The sequence below is a fragment of the Eptesicus fuscus genome, chromosome 21 (genome assembly GCF_027574615.1).
Source record: "Eptesicus fuscus isolate TK198812 chromosome 21, DD_ASM_mEF_20220401, whole genome shotgun sequence".
NCBI classification, from domain to species: Eukaryota; Metazoa; Chordata; class Mammalia; order Chiroptera; family Vespertilionidae; genus Eptesicus; species Eptesicus fuscus.
Window position 1 is genome coordinate 45703927 of NC_072493.1, and position 20714 is coordinate 45724640.

The following is a 20714-nucleotide window of genomic DNA, read 5'->3' on the forward strand; positions in this document are numbered from 1 at the left end:
GCAGCTGATAGATGTTTCTAACTCTCTAGACCTCTCCCTTCCTCTCTGTAAAATCAATAAAATATATATTTTAAAAAATATCAGAAAAAAAGATGAGCTACTAATGAAACTTTAATAAATCTCCAAGTATTTATGAAACATAAATTAAAACAGAAAAATACTACGAAAAGTAAGATTCTCTATAAAAATGGAATGTCAATCTATGGAAACTAGGAAAGCTGTGAAGAACGGGGACAGATTAAAAGAGGGCATGATGCCGAAACCGGTTTGGCTCAGTGGATAGAGCGTCGGCCTGCAGACTGAAAGGTCCCAGGTTCGATTCCGGTCAAGGGCACGTACCTTGGTTGCGGGCACATCCCCATTAGGGGGTGTGCAGGAGGCAGCTTATCGATGTTTCTAACTCTCTATCCCTCTCTCTTCCTCTCTGTAAAAAAATCAATAAATTTTTTAAAAAAGAGGTCATGAAGCAATTACAGAGACAGATATGGTCAGCATTATGACTGTAATGATGGTTTCACTTTCATGCACATGTCAAGATTTATGAAATACTATACTTAACACATGTAATTTACTCATTATAGCTGTTAACAATGGTTCAAGATAAAACAAATGCATGTTCACCTACTCTGGAATAGGTTTGGCAACTTTATACTCAATTCCCATACTTATGCCTTCTGGGTGAGAGTCTCATTTCAGTGACAGAATATGTTAACAATGAAGAACTTTCGACCAAACCCACAAGAGCCACATCCCTGGACTAAAGACAGCCTTTGTCTCCATCTTTGTTTTGCTGCCAGCACATCAATGGCTCTGATGGGAACATCTGAGAAGCTACAGGTACCACAAAACATCTGATTATAGTTAATTACTGTTCCACAGTAGATAAACATCCCTAGAGTCCCTCAGATATTGTGTACACACAGCTCCTATAGTCTTTTCCTCAAAATAATTCCTGGATGCACAGTTACATGAGGACCATTCCATCTAATGGGATGCAGTCTGGTCCAACAATGCCGGAGGTACTAATCCAGCATCTAGAAGGGTTCAGGAATCTGGAGAAGGTGCTGTGTGTAAATTATTAAAGATTACAGAGACAAAACACAATTTTGGAAGGCATTTGGGGGCCAGAGGAGCTTGGCAAAAGAAATCAAATTCTCTCTTGCCTCAGGACCCCTTGCTTTTTATTAACACAAACTGTACTAAGGCAAAGGAGATATACATCAAAGATCAGGGTTTGGTATACAGAATCCATTGTCAGATTGGGGGAATTGCATTTGGCTGTTCAGTTGTTTGGCCAGTAGGATGTAATAACATGTAGACTGAAATGCCCTCAGCTGTCTGGCAGCAAGCAATCATTTTATGCATCCTTTTCAGGTTTTGGGAAATGCCTTCAGCCATTTCCAGATGACTCAGCCCTGCTGACCTGCTTGAACTGAATTCCGACTAAATTAGGTCAGTGTTTCTGCATTGAAATGGTTTCCCCTCACTGCTGTGTCCTCAAACCAGTGACCATCACCCGTGAAATTGTAGGCATTAGGGCTCATGGCCCTCTGAAAGACCTGGGCAAGAGATTCCCTTCACATGTATTGGCATCCCTTGCAAACAAGAAAAAAAAGTCATGCTCCCAGATATGATTTTTTATTATTGTTTAAAGTATTACATATAGATTACATATAGTATTACATATATGTCCTTTTTTCCCCCCATTGACCTTCCCCCAGTGTACCCTAACCCCTGTCGCATGCCCTCATCCTCCACCCCACCCAGTGTCTTGTGTAAAAATGTGTGAGACTGCATACAAGTTTTTCGCATTACTATACTTGGAGAGCCCAGATTTCTTTATAAACTAACCCACACAGTAAAGTGAACACCCAAGATTAAAGAAGTCTCAGGAAAAAACCTTCATTATTTTGTAAAGAAAGGAACCTGAGTCTGGCAGTTCTCCCATTGATGACTTAGGCACTCTATAAACTCATTATTAGCATCTTGGGATAGCACGTCCCCCGAAAATAGCAGTTTCTCTGCAACATTATGTTTACTGGGGCCAATATTAAGCAGTCCTATGTGGCAACTCATGACAGGGAAACAAGTAAGAACTAAGGGCTCTGGTATTCCTAATTTTCTTATACAAATCAGACAACAGATAGCTTCCCTGGGCACATGAGGATGGTGATTGATGCCATCTGTAGAGACCTTTTAGGTCGTTCAAGTGAAATACCTTCAGCAACAGAAATATGCAGTGACACAGATCTGGCAGGACATCTCTGTATGTTAGAAAGTGCAACGTAGATACATAGTGTTCCAATATAAAAACAACACAACAGCAAAAACACTTAAGACATCTTTATATAACTGATTAAATGTATGACATAGAATTCAGAAAAATGAGGATTCACAAATATTCTTGTACTATTGTTAAGTCCTAACTTAGAAACTACATTTCCTACACATCTAAGATATTTCTCACATTTGGACTCTTAGGTGGAGAGTGAATTTAGAAATATGCCTGAGAGATACCTCACATTAATTGCACTCATAATGGCTTTTTCCAGTGTGAACTTTCTGATGATAATGGAGACCACTGCTACTTGTAAAAGATTTTCTACATTCACTGCATTGATAAGGCCTTTCTCCTGTATGAATTCTCTGATGAAAATGAAGTCCAGAACTCTGGGTAAAAGATTTTCCACATTCACTGCATTTATAAGGCTTTTGACTTGTATGAATTCTCTTGTGATAATAAAGCCCAGAACTCTGGGTAAAAGATTTCCCACATTCACTGCATTGATAAGGCTTTTCTCCTGTATGAACTCTCTGATGTTGATGAAGTTGGGTCTTAGTGGTGAAAGCTTTTCCACATTCACTGCATTGATAAGGCTTTTCTCCAGTGTGAACCCTTTGATGATAATGGAGACCACTGCTACTTGTAAAAGGTTTCCCACATTCACTGCATTTATAAGGCTTTTCTCCTGTATGAAGTCTCTGATGATAACGAAGGACAGAGCTGTGTGTAAAAGATTTTCCACATTCACTGCAGTGATAAGGCCTTTCTCCAGTGTGCACTCTCTGATTACGATAAAGATGACTGCTAGTGGTGTAAGCTTTCCCACATTCACTACATTTGTAAGGCTTTTCTCCAGTGTGAACTCTCTGATGACAATGACGAATACTGTTACTGGTAAAAAAATTTCCCACATTCATAGCATTGATAAGGCTTTTCTCCTGTATAAAGTCTCTGATGATAACAAAGATCACTGCTCTGAATAAAAGACTTCCCACATTCACTGCATTAACCCTTTGCACTCGCTTCCATTTTTCGATTCCTTTATTCTACTGCTATACGTGTCCAGTCACACTCGACATCCGATTGCAAAGGGTTAATAATGCTTTTCTCCAGTGTGAACTCTCTGATGATATTGGAGACCTGTGTTCCTTGTAAAAGATTTCCCACATTCACTGCAACTATAAGGCTTTTCTCCCGTATGAAGTCTCTGATGATAACGAAGGGTACTTGAATGGGTAAAAGATTTCCCACATTCACTGCATTGATACGGCTTTTCTCCAGTGTGAACTTTCTGATGATATTGCAGAGCATTGCTCCCTGTAAAAGATTTTCCACATTCATTGCATTTATAAGGCTTTTCTCCAGTGTGAACTCTCTGATGATATTTGAGACCACCGCTCCCTATAAAAGATTTTCCACATTCACTGCATTTATAAGGCTTTTCTCCACTGTGAACTCTCTGATGATATAGGAGACCTTTGTTCTGTGTAAAAGATTTTCCACATTCACTACATTTATATGGCTTTTCTCCCATATGAACTCTCTGATGACAACGAAGGGCAGAGCTCTGGGTAAAAGATTTTCCACATTCACTGCATTTAAAGGGCTTTTCTCCAGTGTGAACCCTCTGGTGATATTGAAGACCACTGCACCCTACAAATGATTTTCCACATTCACTGCATTTATAAGGCTTTTCTCCAGTGTGAACTCTCTGATGAAATAGGAGACCTTTTTTCCGTGTAAAAGATTTTTCACATTCACTACATTTATATGGCTTTTCTCCCATATGAACTCTCTGATGATAACAAAGGGTAGAGCTCTGGGTAAAAGATTTTCCACATTCACTGCATTTATAAGGCTTTTCTCCAGTGTGAACCCTCTGGTGATATTTGAGAGCATTGCTCCCTGCAAAAGATTTTCCACATTCACTGCATTTATAAGACTTTTCTCCAGTGTGAACTCTCTGATGATATTGGAGAGCATTGCTCCCTGTAAAAGATTTTCCACATTCATAGCATTTATAAGGCTTTTCTCCAGTGTGAACCCTGTGATGATATCGAAGACCATTGCTCCCTGCAAAAGATTTTCCACATTCAATGCATTTATACGGCTTTTCTCCCATATGAACTCTCTGATGTTGATGAAGGATGGTCTTAGAGGTAAAAGATCTTTCTAATTCACTGGATTGATAAGGCTTTTCTCCAGTGTGAACTTTCTGATGATATCGGAGACAATTTCTACTTTTAAAAGATTTTCCACATTCACAAGACACAAAACACCGACTTCCAAGATGGACACCTTTTTCCTGACGAAGCATGTGGGTGCAACTAAGGTCTTTCTTACATCTTTTTCTACTGAAATTATTTTTTATCCTTTGAAACGTCATCCCACACGTCGACAATGCAGTTGGCCTGTCCCTGGTCTGAGTAGCCTTTGGGTGGAGAGGTCCTGACCCAGTAAGGGAACCCTGCCCAACCTCCCCGCATGTGAAACGATTCTGGGACACACTGAAATTGCAGTTGTTTGTGAGTGAGATCCTTTCCACAACTCTAATAAAAGCCTTCTCCCTCACATGCTGCTGGTGAAATTTTACTCTGAAAAAGAATCGTTTTGCACATGCCCCACATCTCAACAGTATCTGTCCGTGTTGTGCTCCCTGCAGCTCCATCACGTGGAAAATGTTTCTCAAGACGAGTCCACAACTCTCACAGGGGTGGCTCTTCTGGGAAGACAAGGCTGCCTTGGGATTCCTTGCCTGTGACACTCTTACAGAAACCTTCTGTTCAGTCGGGGCCTCCACATTCTCTGCTCCACAGCAGCAACCTGAACAAAAACAAAGGTAGGTGAAGTGCATGTGGTCCTGATAAAAACAGAATATGTTCACAACATATGTTGATCTGCCATGACTGGACATGATTCCATACAATTATTTTCAGGACAAGTAAGTCAGACTCTCAGGAAATGGCTGTTATATATAACATGGCCCAAAAGATCCCTGGATGATGAAAATCTCACCAAGGGAGGACAGAAGCATAGGCTGGGACAAAAAGAAGACAGGCAGGGTCTACTCGTTATTACTCCACAAATGGCTTCCTTGTAGGATCTTTCATGCTGGCGATGTGATTCTGTGCAGAATAATTTCAATGTGTTCTAACCCACAAACTATCAATCATATTGGAGCATGTGATGTTCAGAGTCAATATAGTACGTGTACACTCTAAGGCTCTGGAACAACACTGGAGTGCAGTAAAGCGAGATGTGTGAAAGAGGTAGAGGTGCAACGTTTAGAGAGGTTAAGATTATCTGTGTGCTGGGAATCAGTAGAATGAGCACTATTAAAACTCAGTCATACCCAAAGTGTCAACACTAAGCAAGAAGAAGTCGAATTGGGTGAGGAGTGGGCAATGGTAACAAAACATTGTTGAACAAAATGGGTTCCCAGTTATGAAAGTAACAAAGCCCAGGCATGAAAACCGCCCCCAGAGTCCTTCACCAAGGCAACATTGCCTCTGGGTCTACCCCGTCATTGATAAAGTCATGTTTCTCCTGAGATGCACAAAGGATTCTGGCTCTTACATTCCAGTTGAGCCACTGCATGGGATAAATGATGCCAATCTTAAAAGAAAAACTAAAAAGATGGATGGTCAGCACTGTGATAGAACAACAAAGCACAAATGAAATCACAGACAAAAGACCTATGAGAGTTACAGCAGCAAGATAGCAGAATCAGAGATAGAAAATCTTTCCCCATCCCAGAGTAAGTAGACAGTCATCAATGAGAAAAACATCCCATAGGAAATGGGAATAAGAATACCATGAAAATAAAAAGTCATACAGAATACCGAATACGGACAACTGCATAGAAAGGATGACAGGAAACTGACTGAGCAAACACATTTGAAGAATCCTAAGGCCAAAAACAAGGCTTAATAACAAATAAATAAATAAATCAAGGGTCCGTCCTAGCTGGTTTGTTCTGTGGATAGAGGGTCAGCCTGTGGACTGAAAAGTCCTAGGTTCCATTCCAGTCAAGGACACATGCCGTTTGCTGTGGGTTCATTCCCAATAGGAGGCATAAAGGAGGCAGCTCATCAGTGATACTCTATCATCATTAATGTCTCACAAACTCTCTCTCTCTTTCTCCCCTTTCCTCTCATAAATCAATAAAAAGGTACTTAAAAATTTTTTTTAGCCCTAGCTGGTTTTGCTCAGTGGATAGAGCATTGGCTTGTGGACGGAAGGGACCCAGGTTCGATTTCTCGATCAATGATTCTCTCTCATTATGGATGTTTCTATCTCTCTCACTCTCTCTTCCTCTCTGAAATTAATAAAAAGAAATTTTATTAAAAATAAAATAAAAATAAAGGGTTAGGGTAGCCACTATCAGCCACTATGATTCTGTTCTCATTGATATATATTAAACATTTTTTAAATATATATTTTATTGATTTTTTTACAGAGAGGAAGGGAGAAGAATAGAGAGGTAGAAACATTGATGAGAGAGAAACATCAATCAGCTGCCTCCTGCACACCTCCTACTGGGGATGTGCCTGCAACTGAAAGGGCAGAGCAGGACAGCACAAAATGTACTGTACCCTCCATCCCGTGTGACTATGTATATGACTCCTTTTTCTTAGAAAACCGCGAGAATGTAACAGTTGCATAAACCTGCCAATAGAAATGTAGAGAAGTAGACTCAGTCCAAATTAGGCAATCTCTGTAACCCACGTCACTTCCCTAAGCCCACCCAAATGACCAACCCTTTATAAACTACCGCTCTCATGGGGTTCACTCTCTTTGGTCTCACTGTTATGCCAGAAAGAGGCCAGGGTTTGAATAAAGACTCTTTGCTTTTGCATCAGAGAAAAGGCTCCCTGGTGGTTGATTATTGGGGACCCTGAACTCTGGGCATAACATTTGGGGTCTCGCCCGGGGTTCCCCAATACCCACGAGGGACCCGATCCGAAGAGTCTGACTGCTGACTGACCGCGCTAAGTGTCTGTATTGTCTGTTCTGTGCGAGCTCGCTTCTGAAGACTGAAGTGACCAAAAAACGGTCTAAGTGGACGCACAGGTGGACCTTGGTTAGGAGTATCAAAGGACACTCTGATTCTCCATCTGGAGGGGCGTAAAAAACCCCGTCTGGAGGGGAGTGGCTTCCCCTCAAACCTCTGGGACGAAGCAGGTGGCTCCCGCTGGTTGGCGCACGGCCATCGTCCAGCTGTTCCTGGGTGTCTTTGTCTGTTTGGTTTCTGTGTCTTTCTGTGGACTTACTGGACGGACATTATGGGACAGACTCAGTCCACTCCAAGTGAGTGGAAAGGGGAGCTTAATCCCGCACCCCCCATGCCATAGAGCTTTCTCAGGCAAATTAATCAGGTGACTGTTTAAACTCTGGTAAATATCTAGTAGGAGTCAAAAATTCAGACTGTTTGGTATATAAATATAAATGTGAAAGTATTTGTTATCTCTTTCTGCTGTTTGATTTATTTAAAGATAGGGCGGACCTGCTGTGGCGGAATACAAAGGTCTTTAGCAGCTGCTGAGACACCTTTTTCTCAGAGTCCTTTGTTCTCTGTCAGAGAGGGAATCAGCCCACTTAGATGATAAAAATTCCTGTTGCCGAAACCGGTTTGGCTCAGTGGATAGAGCATCAGTCTGCGGACTAAAGGGTCCCAGGTTCGATTCCGGTCAAGGGCATGTACATTGGTTGTGGGCACATCCCCGGTAGGGGGTGTGCAGGAGGCAGCTGGTCGATGTTTCTCTCTCATCGATGTTTCTAGCTCTCTGTCCCTCTCCCTTCCTCTCTGTAAAAAAATCAATAAAATATATTTTTTTAAAAAAATTCCTGTTTGTATAAATGAAGGTTTCATTTTGCTCTGATTTGTGAATTTACTGTATTAAATTGAATTTTAAAGTCCTAGGGTTGATTTAAAAGTATCCATTTATAACATTTCAAAGAACAAAAGAAGTTTTATTTACAGCTTCCTTATCTCTTTTGGTGCTGGGAGACTCCCAGCTAACAGCTTCACAGGGCGGAGAGATTTACAGGCCCTGTCCCTGCCTGTGACATTATAGTCCAACGTGGAACTAAGGCTGAAGTTACTATTAACTCTTTATAGACCCCGTTAACGTTTGTTTAACTGACTGTTTTCAGTTATTAGGATCCTCATAGAAGACACAACCTGATCTTTCCCTTCCTCTCTCATTCTGATTCTAATAGCATCTGTAACTGGATTAAAAATCTTTTCTTTCAGGAGGCCATCCAGGCTTTCAGCTCACAAGAAATCTCCTGCGAGAGGAGAGGGACCCCCCAGAAGGGGCTGGAGGCTCTCCCTCTCAACAGGTGTTTGTTTTGTGTTTTGTCATGTTGGTATCAGGAGTGTTTTGTCTTTTTTGTCTTATATTTTCTGTCATAATTGGGCCCTACATGTATATATTATTTGTTGAGTTTTGATTTGTCAAGGTTTTGTCAGTTTGTTATCAGTTTGTTAAAATCCTCTTAGAGGACATTGAGTGGTTCTTCCCTTCCAGTTTAACCTTTGACTGTGTGATTGAATTACGGAGCTTTTATCAAGGTTTTGCCTCTCCTGAAATAATGCTCCATGTGTAACCTGTCCCTCCCCGAGCTGGACTGCAGGATGACTTTTCCTTCAACACACTGGTCCCACCCACTGGCCTATGGCAGAAGCCAGAAAAAGCGACGATAGGAAAGGGAGGCCCCATCAGGGGACTTAGAGGCAGTGTTCCTGTTATCTGCTTAGATCCCAAGAATGTAAGAATACTTATTTACTGAAATGATATAAGGACAGATGTTTGTTTGACATTTTGTTATCTGCCTGGTTATAATTATTTGTTCATATATAGAAGAAAAAACAACACATTTAATTTGTTTAAGGCTGAGTGCTCTGACGGGTAGCAACCCCGCCCCCCCCCCCCCCCCCCCGAGTGGCCACTGGGATTCTTTTTTCCCAGGGGTGTTTTCTCTCCGTCAGAGGGGGAATCGGCCTGCCTAACAACATTTCTGTCTATACTTATTAATTTGAAGATATAAAATTATAACAATTGTAGTCCAAAGAGATTTAAAGCAGGGACCATTCTAAAATTAACTATAAGAAGGAAGCTGGAGCTGGCAAAGTCACCAAGTCTGCCCAGCAAGCTCAAAACCTAAATGAATCTTATTTCTGCCACCTGCCACCACCCAGTCTTAATCAGTGGTGGAGGAACGGTCTCAGAAGTGTTTGTCTCAATTGGCCATTAAGTTTGATGTGATTAATGTACATTGTAAAACCTTTAAAAGAAAAGGAAAATATGCGGGGGCCTGATGCGGCGGGGGCCAAACATGGCGGGGATCTCCCTTTTCCGCGTCCCGTGTGGAAAGAGAGATGAACGAACCGGTTCTAAGTGGAGGCGGCCAGGGATTGAGAAATAATAGAAATAAAGAAAACAAGACGCAAAAATAGATTCATGAAGCTGGGGCTGGATGGGACGCCATCTTTCCTCTCTCATGGAGAGGCAGCATGACGATAACCCTGAGCCACCCAGCAGGTTTATCTTATATCCCAAAATCCAGGAAGTAACACCAAAACTTAGGCTCAAAAGGAGCTTATTTGCATTCTTAACTAGGCCCCAGCATTACTGGATTTACATATCTAGACCCGCCCCTGCTGACACATGGGCTGCTGTGAAGTCAGAACTGACTCTGATTACCATGTCCAGCCTCATTGGGGAAGCATGTTCCCAGGGCGTGACGCGGCCTAAGCCCTGAGTTCGGCTGATGATAATTAAGGAAATGCCCAGGTGCCTCCCAGGCGGCCCTCTACAAAAATCTTTTGTAGGCCACTTGGTCCTTGTGTGTGTGGCAACTCTTAAGTTATAATTTTTAATAGAAACCCACTCAAGCAGAGTGGCTTTTCAGAAAGGTCAGGGAGTCTGATTGCAGTGTAGGGGTCACCGGTTCCCCCACGCCACCTTCGTTAGCAGGAGGCAAGCGCTTTTCCCAGTGGGAACAGAGAGCGGACTGCCAGATGAAAATGCCTCGGTGAGACCCGCGCCGCGCTCCCTGCCTCCGCCCACCGGTGTCCCTCCCCTCCAGGGGTTGTTTTAAGTGGCTAGAGGCAGCAACGAGGAGGGAAATTCCCTTGTGACCCCCTCCGCCCCAATGAGACCCAAGAACCCTCGGGGACTCCTTGGACACCTTTCACCGTGTTCTGTTAGGGGGCTTAAAGGCGGCAGCTAGGAATTCCCCTTTCCAGGCTTATCAGAATCTGAGATTCCTATCTGTAGGAAAAATATGACAGTTTGAAATTCAAGCGACTGGGCCTGCTCCCTTCTCCCTCTGCCTTTTCTAAATATTTTAAAATAATAAAAGGTTTGAGGCATGGTTATGCATTTTTGAAGGACATAGAAGAAGGTTTGAAGGCTAATTTAAAATTGTGAAATTTGTGAAGGTTTGTATATGTAGTAAGAAGGAGAACAGAGAAATGTTAGAAGGAAGAAAAAGCCAGCAGCAAATAGAAAGGAATTAATATGCCTATTGTAAGAAGCAGAGGCACTGGAAGAGAAAATGTCCTGGCAGGTTAGCTAGAGAAGCAGAAAGGGGAGACTCAGACTCCAAGGGTCTTTAACTTAGAGGAAAAGGACTGACAGGACCGGGGTTCCTTTCCATTAAGCCCCCAGGGTAACCTTACAAGTGCGGGGCAAACCTGTTAGTTTCCTGGTGGACAGTGGAACAGCCTATTCAGTCTTGACAGAGCCGATGGGACCCGTAACCTCTAAGAAGACAGCAGTCCAGGAAGCCACCGGACAAATTGCCTGTTTTCCTTGGACATCAAAAAGGACTATGGACCTCGGAAAGAACACGGTAACTCATTCATTTCTGGTCATGCCAGAATGCCGTACCCCCTGTGTAGACGTGACCTCCTACAGAAACTATTTGGACTGCCATCATATCCTTTGAGGGGGACGGAGCGGGAGTTCTTAGGGGCAGTTGGATACTACAACCTGTAGATACCGGGGCTCATGGAGATTGCTAAACCTCTAGACTCAAGTACTGGGGGAACGCAGCCGCTGAACTGGGCCGAAGTGGAACAACGGGCCTTTGAGGAGCTAAAGAAGGCTCTCATCTCAGCACCTGCCCTAGCCTTACCAGACGTCACGAAGCCCTTCCACCTCCACGTGAGTGGGGTAAGGGGCATTGCCAAAGGGGTTCTCACTCAGACTCTAGGTCCCTGGAAGAGACCTGTGGCCTGTCTGTCTAAGAGGCTAGACCCCGTGGTTACAGGGTGGCCAGCGTGCCTCCGGGCAGTGGCCACCACAGCATCGCTGGTGAAGGAGGCAGATAAGCAGATTCTGGGCCAGGAACTAGCCCTGACAACACCCCATGGTGTGGAGGCCCTCCTTCGAGGTGCTCCGGAGAGATAAATATCAAACACCAGGATCACCCAGTGCCAAGCTCTTCTCCTGGACCAGCCCCGCGTCCGGTTCCATAAGACACTGGCCATCAACCCTGCCAGCCTGCTTCCAGAAGATGACCCGGAGGAATCCATTCATGACTGCACAGAGGTAACAGACGCAGTACAAATGGCTCGCCCAGACCTGACAGATGCCCCACTATCATCACCAGACAAGTACTGTTCACGGTTGGGAGCAGTTATGTTCAGGAGCAGCGGAAGTCACCCTGGACCGCACCATTTGGGTGCAGTCCCTGAATAGGGGAACCATGGCACAAAAAGTCGAGCTTTTGGTCTTAATCCAGGCCCTTCGATGGGGACACAGTGCCATCCACCGGAAAAGAGGGTTACCAACTGCAGTGAAAAAGGACATTAAAAATAAGGAAAAGATTTTAGCCTTATTAGAGGCCATCTGGCTCCCAAGGGCAATAGCAATGGTGCACATCAGAAAGGGGAGACAATTGAAGCCAGAGGAAATAGAGCCGCAGACCAAACTGCCAAGGAAGCCGCCCTAAAACTAGTGGGGCCTTTATACGTCTTAGTAACCCTGCCGTACCTGGACCTATGCAGACCCCCTCCTACACCAAACAAGAGGAGGAACTGGCAGAACAGAAGCAAGCCATTAAAGGACCGGATGGTTGGTGTACCCTACCAGATGACAGACTGTTGGTCCCAGAGGCTCTAGGTCGGACGTTAGTTACCCAGTTACACCAGGCTACCCACTTGGCGTCACCAAGACTTCTGAACTTCTACAAGGCAGGTACTCTTAGATAAAATAATTAAAAGCATAGTCACTAGAAGTACAGTTTGTGCACAGATAAATACTAAGCAAGGTAAGAAGGTCCCCCTGGAAATTCAGGCCCCGGGGAAATTCCCCAGGAGAGCATTAGGAGGTAGATTTCACAGAAATTAAGCCACCAGCATCAGAGTACAAGTACCTGCTAGTTCTCATAGACACCTTCTCGGGTTGGGTTGAAGCATACCCCACTAGGACAGAAACTACCTCTATAGTTGCTAGGAGATTATACCTAGATTCAGGCTGCCAGTAGTCATAGGATCAGATAACAGCCCCGCCTTTGTAGCCAAGATATCTCAAAATATAGCTCAAGCCTCAGGACAGGCATGAGCAAGACTCAAAAAAAAAAGAATTTAACTAAATTTATCCTAGAAACCGGTGAAAACTGGACCAACCTCCTGCCCTTCACCCTCTTATGGGCCAGGTGTACCCCCTACCGGTAGGGGTTTCCCCCTTTTAGAGATCATATATGATAGACCTCCCCCTGCCGCTTCCTTTCCAGGGTCAGGAAGAAACTGAAAGCTGGAATTCATAACCATTCCCTTACTCAAGTCCTTACAGGCTGTGCAGTATACCCAGAGAGCCACCCATAAGCTTGTTCGTGATGCTCTGCCAGTGCCCACCGCGGACCCTGTACATCCCTTCCAGCCCGGGGACTCAGTGTGGGTAAAGAAGTTCACTGCCCAAGGACTCACCCCAACCTGAAAGGGACACTACACTGTTATCCTGAGCACGCCCACGGCTGTTGAAGTAGACGGCGTCCAGACCTGGCTACACCACTCCCAGCTCCTGCACCAGGAAACGGCCTGGATCCTGGCAACCACCCGTGAGATCCCTAGCCTGGGCTCCACGCAGGCCAGGAGGAAACTCGACACCTGCAGGAGAGGAACTGGAATTCACTGTGGACAGTACTTTTGGGGAATGTAGTACTAGAGGCCTTAGCTAGAAATAAGAGACAAAGTAGAAATGCAAACCGTCTCATGACTGAGCCGGGTGTCCCAAGACAAGGGGGGAATGAAAGGGCAGAGCAGGACAGCACAAAATGTACTGTACCCTCCACCCTGTGTAACTATGTATATGACTCCTTTTTCTTAGAAAACCGCGAGAATGTAACAGTTGCATAAACCTGCCAATAGAAATGTAGAGAAGTAGACTCAGTCCAAATTAGGCAATCTCTGTAACCCACGTCACTTCCCTAAGCCCACCCAAATGACTAACCCTTTATAAACTACCGCTCTCCCGGGGTTCGCTCTCTTTGGTCTCACTGTTATGCCAGAAAGAGGCCTGGAGCCAAACCCGGGTTTGAATAAAGACTCTTTGCTTTCGCATCGGAGAAAAGGCTCCCTGGTGGTTGATTATTGGGGACCCTGAACTCTGGGCATAACACAACCAAGGTACATGCCCTTGACAGGAATTGAACCTGGGACCTTTCAGTCCGAAGGCCGACGCTCCATCCACTGAGCCAAACTGGTTACGGATAAACTGGAAATTTTTGTTTTTAAAAACCACACAATGCCCTGGCCAGTGTGGCTCAGTTGGTTGGAGCATTGTCATGTGTATCAAGGTTTCAAAGGTTTGATTCCCGGTTACGGCACATATTAGAATGTGGGTTCCTGCCCTAACCGGTTAGGCTCAGTGGAAAGAATGTCAGCCTGGGGACTCAAGGGTCCCAGGTTGGATTCTTGTCAAGGGCATGTACCTTGGTTGCGGGAACATCCCCAATAGGCAGTGTGCAGGAGGCAGCTGATCAGATGTTTCTCTCTCATCGATGTTTCTAACTCTCAATCCCTCTCTCTTCCTCTCTGTAAAAAAATCAATAAAATATATTTAAAGAAATAATAATGTGGGTTCCATATCGGGTTTGCATGTGTGCAGAAGGCAACCAATTAATGTTTCTCCCCAACCTTTCTTTCTTTCTTTCTTTCTTTCTCTCTCTCTCTCTGTTTCTCTCTCTCTCAATTTCTCTAACTCTCTATGTAAAAGGAATAATAAATAAATACATAAGAATTTCAGGGTAGCCAAAAAGATAAGTGATCTCAAAAAATTCTAGTAACAAATAACAAAACAATCTACCAAAGCTTATGTATAACATTCAGAAAACGTAATTATAAGGGGAAATTTTATAGAGATAAATGCCTACATTGTCTCAAAATACCTACCATGGCACCACAGGAAACAAGAAACACAACAAGAAAGTAAATCCAAAGGTTCCAAAGGAAAGAAACCATAAATATTACAACAAACATAAGTAAAACGGAGTCAAGTCAAAAGAAAGGAATACCTAAAAGGTATATTTTTTTAAAAAGATATAATAATGTGCAAGCCTTTAGTTACACTAAAGCAAAAACAAACAAACAAACTTAAAACAACCAAAAACCAAGCCTGAAACAAGTGAAAAAAGAAATGAATGATAAGACATGACAGCTGTCACTAGGAACCACAATGCATCATAAGAGATGTTGGTGTTACCAGATGACATGACCCTCCATAGAGAAATTTGTCAAGATCCCACTATGAGCTCCTGAAATTAATAAACAAATTCAGAGCCCTGTCCAGGTGGCTCAGTTGTTGAGCGTGTGGTCCCGATGCACCAAGGTTGTGGGTTTGATCCCCCATCAGGGCACATGTAGGGGACAACCAATGAATGCTTAGATGGGTAGAACAGCACATCAATGCTTCACTGTCTTTCTTTTTCTGTCTCCCTTCCTGTCTCTAAAATCAATAAATAAATGATGCCCGGTATGTCTCACTGACTGAGCATTGACACATGAACTAGGTCACAATTGGATTCTTTGTTAGGACACCTGCACTGGTTGCGAGCTCAATCACCACTGGGGGCCCTGCAGGAGGCAATTGATCAAAGACTATCCCTCATCATCGATTTTTCTGACTCTCTCTCATCATTGATGTTTTTATCTCCCTCTCCTCTTCCTCTTGGAAATAAAAAGATACACATATTGAAATAAATAAATAATGTAAATAAATAAAGAGCCCTAGCCAGAGTGGCTCACTGATGAGAGTGCTGGCTTGTGCACTGGAGCACCAGGGTTCGATTCCCAATCAAGGGCAGGAACCTGGATTGCAGGTCTGATACCCGCTCTCATATGGGAGGAAAACAATCGATGTTTCTCTCTCTGTCTCCCACTCTCTCTAAAAAAACAATCAAAGGAAAACATATCCTCACTATTCAGGTGAAATAAAAAAGATTAAAGAACTAAATTCTGAAAAGTTACAGGATGCAAAATAAACATACATACATTAGTTCCATTTCTACATACTAACAATAATAAATTCTTTGATAGAAAAATAAAGAAAGTAATCGAATTTACAAAAGTATTAAAAACAATTGAAAATCTCCAGGAAGAAATTCAACCAAAATGTCAAACATCTATATATTGAATATAATAAGACAGAGGTGAAAGGAATGGAAAAAACACTCAAATCAGTGAAAGACAACCTGTGTTCATGGATTGAGAAATGAAACATGGTGGAGATAGCAATAGTACACAAGGCAAACTACAGATTAAATGCAATCCCAACAACTCTAATGGTATTTTACAAAGAAATGAGTAGAGAATCTGGAAATGGAATCAGAAGACCTCCATTAACAAAAGCAATCTTGAGCCAGAACAAAGCTGGTGGCATCACACTTTTTGATTTGAATTTATTACAAAGAGAAATCAAGCAAACGGTGTGTTCCTAGATTAACACAAACATATATCAACGGAACAGAACAGAAAACACAGAAATAAACCCAGGCACAGACGTTTAAGTAATCTCTGACAAAGCTGCAAGACACAGAAGAAAGGAAAGACAGTTTTTTCAATGAATGGTGCTGCTGAAATCAATACTTACATGTAAACACAACAATACTGGACACCACTGATAAAATGTAACTCAACCTGCATGACAGAATTGAATGTCAGCGCTAAAACTGAAAACTCCTCAGGACAACATGGAGAAAAAGTTTTGGAGATTTCCTTTGGAGAGGAGTTTCTTAATGTGACACCAACCACCACACAAAATAGAAAAAATAAGCAGTGCACACTGCAACAAATAAAGAAATAACAGCGTCTTTACAGAACAACAGCAATAAACAAATTGAAATGAAAGGCCAATCTAGACAACAGAAGAAAATACTTGCAAAGTATAAAATGAATCCCTTGGAAATATTGTGGATTCGGTTCTGATCAGCACAATAAAGAGAATATTGCGATATAGACAGAAATTCACACAAATAGTTGCAGTTCCCAGGGAATAATAAAGGTAAGTTCATACTATTCTGCAGATAATAACAATGCAATGACTCTGCCTCAAACGCAAAGTCTATATAACTTCATTAACAATATTTACTTGCTAAGCATAGTAACAAGCATCTGAGCCTTCTAGAAACATGGTGGCACTAGACCTGCTGAATGCTGGGTTGCCAAAAACATGGACATTTTAGAAAAGTGGGTGTGGGGAAGTAATATCTGCAAAGCACTATTAAGTACATGCAAAAATATGTGTTCCTATATGTCATAAGTAATTAATATATAAAATATACAAGGAAAAATAAAATAAAATATACAAGGAATTCAAAGACTATTTAACAAAAACAATATACATAGTTAATAAACAGGCATAAGGATGTAGAGGGAATTTTTCAAAAATATATATACACGACCAAAAGGAATATAGAAAATGCTTTCCTCACTGATCAAGGTGGAATCCTTTAACCTTCCTGTAACACTACCAACCACAAGTCCTTCCTGTGAACGTAGTACAGCGGGGAGAACTGGGACTTCAGGAATAGAAGGGAGCAGCGGAAACAGACCCACCCTCCCCAGGACAGCAACTACCCAGGAAACTGGAAAATCAAGCAGAACCACAGTCTACATGGGAGGACACAGCACACCCTGGGAGATGGGGCCTGGGAAATCCCAAAGCCAAGTCCAGGTCACTGGTGAGAGTGAGGGTCTTACCCAGCGAGGATACAAGTTCAAAGTTCTCCAGCATCACATTCAGGTACAGCTGTCTCTGACCCTCATCAAGGAGGCTCCATTCCTCCCTGGAGAAGTACAGGGCAATGTCCTCAAAGGTCACGCCAACCTGTCAGAATGGAGACAATGAAACCAGAGCTGTCTTTCTGAGAACCCACAATCCTGCTCCTTACACACCTGCCCCCCCTCAACCTCCTCCAGGGCACCAGGTTAGTGTGGACACCAGGCCCTAATGCCAGTGCAGGCTGCTCTCTCATCACAGTCCCATTACTCACTGGGATTGCCCTCAGCAGAGCATAGGATACACAGGCTTAGAGAGAGCGAGAGAGAGCGAGAGAGAGATAGAGAGATAGAGAGATAGAGAGAGAGAGAGAGAGAGCGAGCTTGCCAGTGTGAGAGTGCCTTTTAAGGGGAGGAAAAGAAGGGACGGGGCTTAGGGCACTCAGCCCACGCTGATTGGTGGTTTCATGTAAGGCACATGATTATGCACCTAGGGATTTAGGAATTGGGGTTTAGGGTATATGGCAGGTGCAGATTGGTGGTTCAATGTATAGTCCATATAAGGTGTTCAGGAATGTCCGGCTGCAGGTGGAGTTTACGTCATACTCCAGCCATCAGTTGGGGGAAGGGAGGATCTATCAGGAAGGACTAGGGGAGGGGAGGAGAGAGGGCAATGCCATTTAAGGTCTGGGCGATGCCTGCAGGGCCCCAGCCTTCCCGCCAAGCAATCCCACCGCAGTCTCCTAGATCATGCCTCCAAGACACAGCCAAGCCTGGGTTTATGCTTCGCCTTTAAGTCCCCACACCAGGTCCCGGGGACCAGCAGCTCACACTTCCTCCAGATGTGCACACCACTGGGTAACCTTTAACCTCTTCCCATCTTCAGTCCCAGGTTCACTCCCTCAGCTCTGCCCCCTTCCTGCTCCAATGCCACTGGATCTCGCTGGACTCACCCATGAACTTGGCACATGGCATGTAGAGAAGAAGCTTGTCTTCCAGCCGGGTCCAGGACCACCCCCGGCCTCTGAGGGACCCCACAGCCGGGAAAGCCCCAATGAGGCTGTGCCGTCCTCCCTGCAGCCTCTGATCTGTCCGCCCATCCTCACAGCCCACACCCTCAGGGAACCTCAGATGCCAGTCAGCCCTGTCCTCTCCGCCCTGCACTGGCTGCGCCTCAGAAGCCACAACGCTCCTCTCTCCTCCGCCTTCCTCACGGTCCTCCACGCGGATTGAGCTCAGGACCTGACAGGCGCCCTCCCCGGGCTGTGGTGTTCGGTGTGAGGAGGCGGTGAGGGACCCCGGAGAAAGGAACTCACCTCAGCGAAGCTCCCCAGCGCGGGCGCCGCCATTGCTCTCTGTGGGCCGAGCGGGGCGGGAGCGGCCGGAGTAGAAGCCGCTGCAGGAATGGCGGTGCCTGTCCCGGCCCTGGCGTGGGTCCCGTTAGTGACTCTGAGTTTCATTCCCAGTGTGAGCTGTGAGCACCACTGGAGGCTCCGTCCATTGGCTGTTTGGCGGGGAACACCACTCTCCAGCCTTCTCCCCGAGACCATGTGACTAGAACTCCTGACCGCCTGAGACAATAACCTGAGAAAACAAAATCCCGCCACAAGGACTACCGGTCCCGCCCTTACAGAAGCAGCCAAAGAGCAATGCCTTTTCTGAGCCCCCATTGGCTCAGCCTTGTGGCATTCCATGCGTGGCCTTCTGGGTAATGTAGTTTCTTGCTCCAAGGCCCAGATCCTGTATTTCTCATTTGACTGGAATTGGATTTAGGGTCAAACAGCCCAAGAACACACCAAGTGTACTCAGGGTCCTCTAGCGCTATCAGGGTAGGTGATGTCTGGGGCCAGTTTGTTTCTCCTGCACCTGCATGGCTGGTTTTGCATATCTTTCTTCAGGACCTGCTCTTTTTTTTTTTTTTTAATATATTTTATTGATTTCTTTACATAGAGGAAGGGATAGAGAGTTAGAAACATCGATGAGAGAGAAACATGGATCAGCCGCCTCCTGCACACCTCCTACTGGGGATGTGCTTACAACCAAGGTACATGCCCTTGACCTGAATCGAACCTCGGACCCTTCAGTCCACAGGCCAATGCTCTCTCCACTGAGCCAAACCGGTTTCGGCAGGACCTGCTCTTTCTGAAGGGTAGACATTGTTTATTCATTGAAGACTTTAGCATGTGTCTCCTTCAGGCCAAATGTAGCTGGGGGAGGTTGCTCAAGTCTCTAACTTGATGTAACCTGCCTCCATTGAATCCATTATACAAAGCTTATGTCACAAAACAGACACTCATACTTAAGAGCATCTGCTTCTGATGCCATCCGAAGTGTCAGCTCTGCCTGGGCTGCAGTGTGGATAAGATGGCCCAGACACATGTGAAAAAATGCTCAAAGTGACTGGTCATCAGAGAGATGCAAATTAAAGCAACAATTAGGTATCACCCCACCACTGTCAGAATGGCTGCCATCAGCAAATCAACAAAGGACAAGTGCTGGGGAGGATGTGGGAAAAAGGGAAGCCTAGTTCACTGCTGGTGGGAATGCAAACTGTTACAGCCATTATGGAAATCAGTTCGGAGTAGTTGGAAAAAATTTAGTATGGAAGTGCCATTTGATCCAGTGATTCCACTTCTAGGAATATACCTTAGAAACCTGAAACAATCAGATGGAAAGTATGCACCCCTCTGTTCATAGCAGCAATATTTACAATAGCAAAGATCTGGAAACTGCCCAGGTCCCCATCAGCAGATGAGTGGATAAAACACTGTGGTACATTTACACCATGGAGTACTATGCAGCGGTAAAAAAGAAGAATCTCCTACCCTGTCACACAGCATGGATGGACCTGGAGAGCATCATGCTAAGTGAAATAAGTCAGTCAGAGAAAGACAGTATCACTTGATTGCACTCACATTTGGAATATAATTAACAAAAAAACTGATGGAGTGGATTCAGAGACATGGAAGCATGGATATTACTGTAGAATCTCAGAGGGAAAGTGGGAAGGGTAAAAAGAAAAACATTCAGGTAAGGGTTAAAAACACGCAGGCACACAATGAAAACACATTCACTTGAGACTTAAGCATTTCCTTCTGTTCTCTGAAAGCAACGGGAAAGCTCTAGCTTGCTGGGTGCTGGGTCTGCTCTAAATTGTGTTTATAAATCTGTCTTCGGTCAGTTGAGTCCCTGGAAATGCTG

At 44.2% G+C, this 20714-nt stretch overlaps 2 protein-coding genes across 2 annotated transcripts in view; one reads left to right on the forward strand and one right to left on the reverse strand.

The window, feature by feature from the left end:
* LOC129147526 (zinc finger protein 665-like) overlaps positions 1-20714 on the forward strand; it is a 331685-nt gene that overhangs the window by 225308 nt on the left and 85663 nt on the right.
* On the reverse strand, positions 2406-4601 carry LOC129147745 (zinc finger protein 850-like). The gene is made up of 2 exons (XM_054711042.1): positions 3405-4601; positions 2406-3150 (listed from the first exon to the last, which is right to left on the reverse strand). The coding sequence occupies exons 1-2, from the start codon at positions 4599-4601 to the stop codon at positions 2524-2526; spliced, it is 1824 nt and encodes a 607-aa protein (XP_054567017.1). The 3' UTR covers positions 2406-2523.

Excerpts from the sequence above, each read along its gene's own strand:
- LOC129147745 (XM_054711042.1), bottom strand. The coding sequence starts at position 4,601 with ATGCTTCGTCAGGAAAAAGGTGTCCATCTTGGAAGTCGGTGTTTTGTG. Across the intron at positions 3,151-3,404 it reads GTCTCCAATATCATCAGAGA|AGAGTTCACACTGGAGAAAA; the intron begins GTTCACACTGGA and ends CATTGTCATCAG.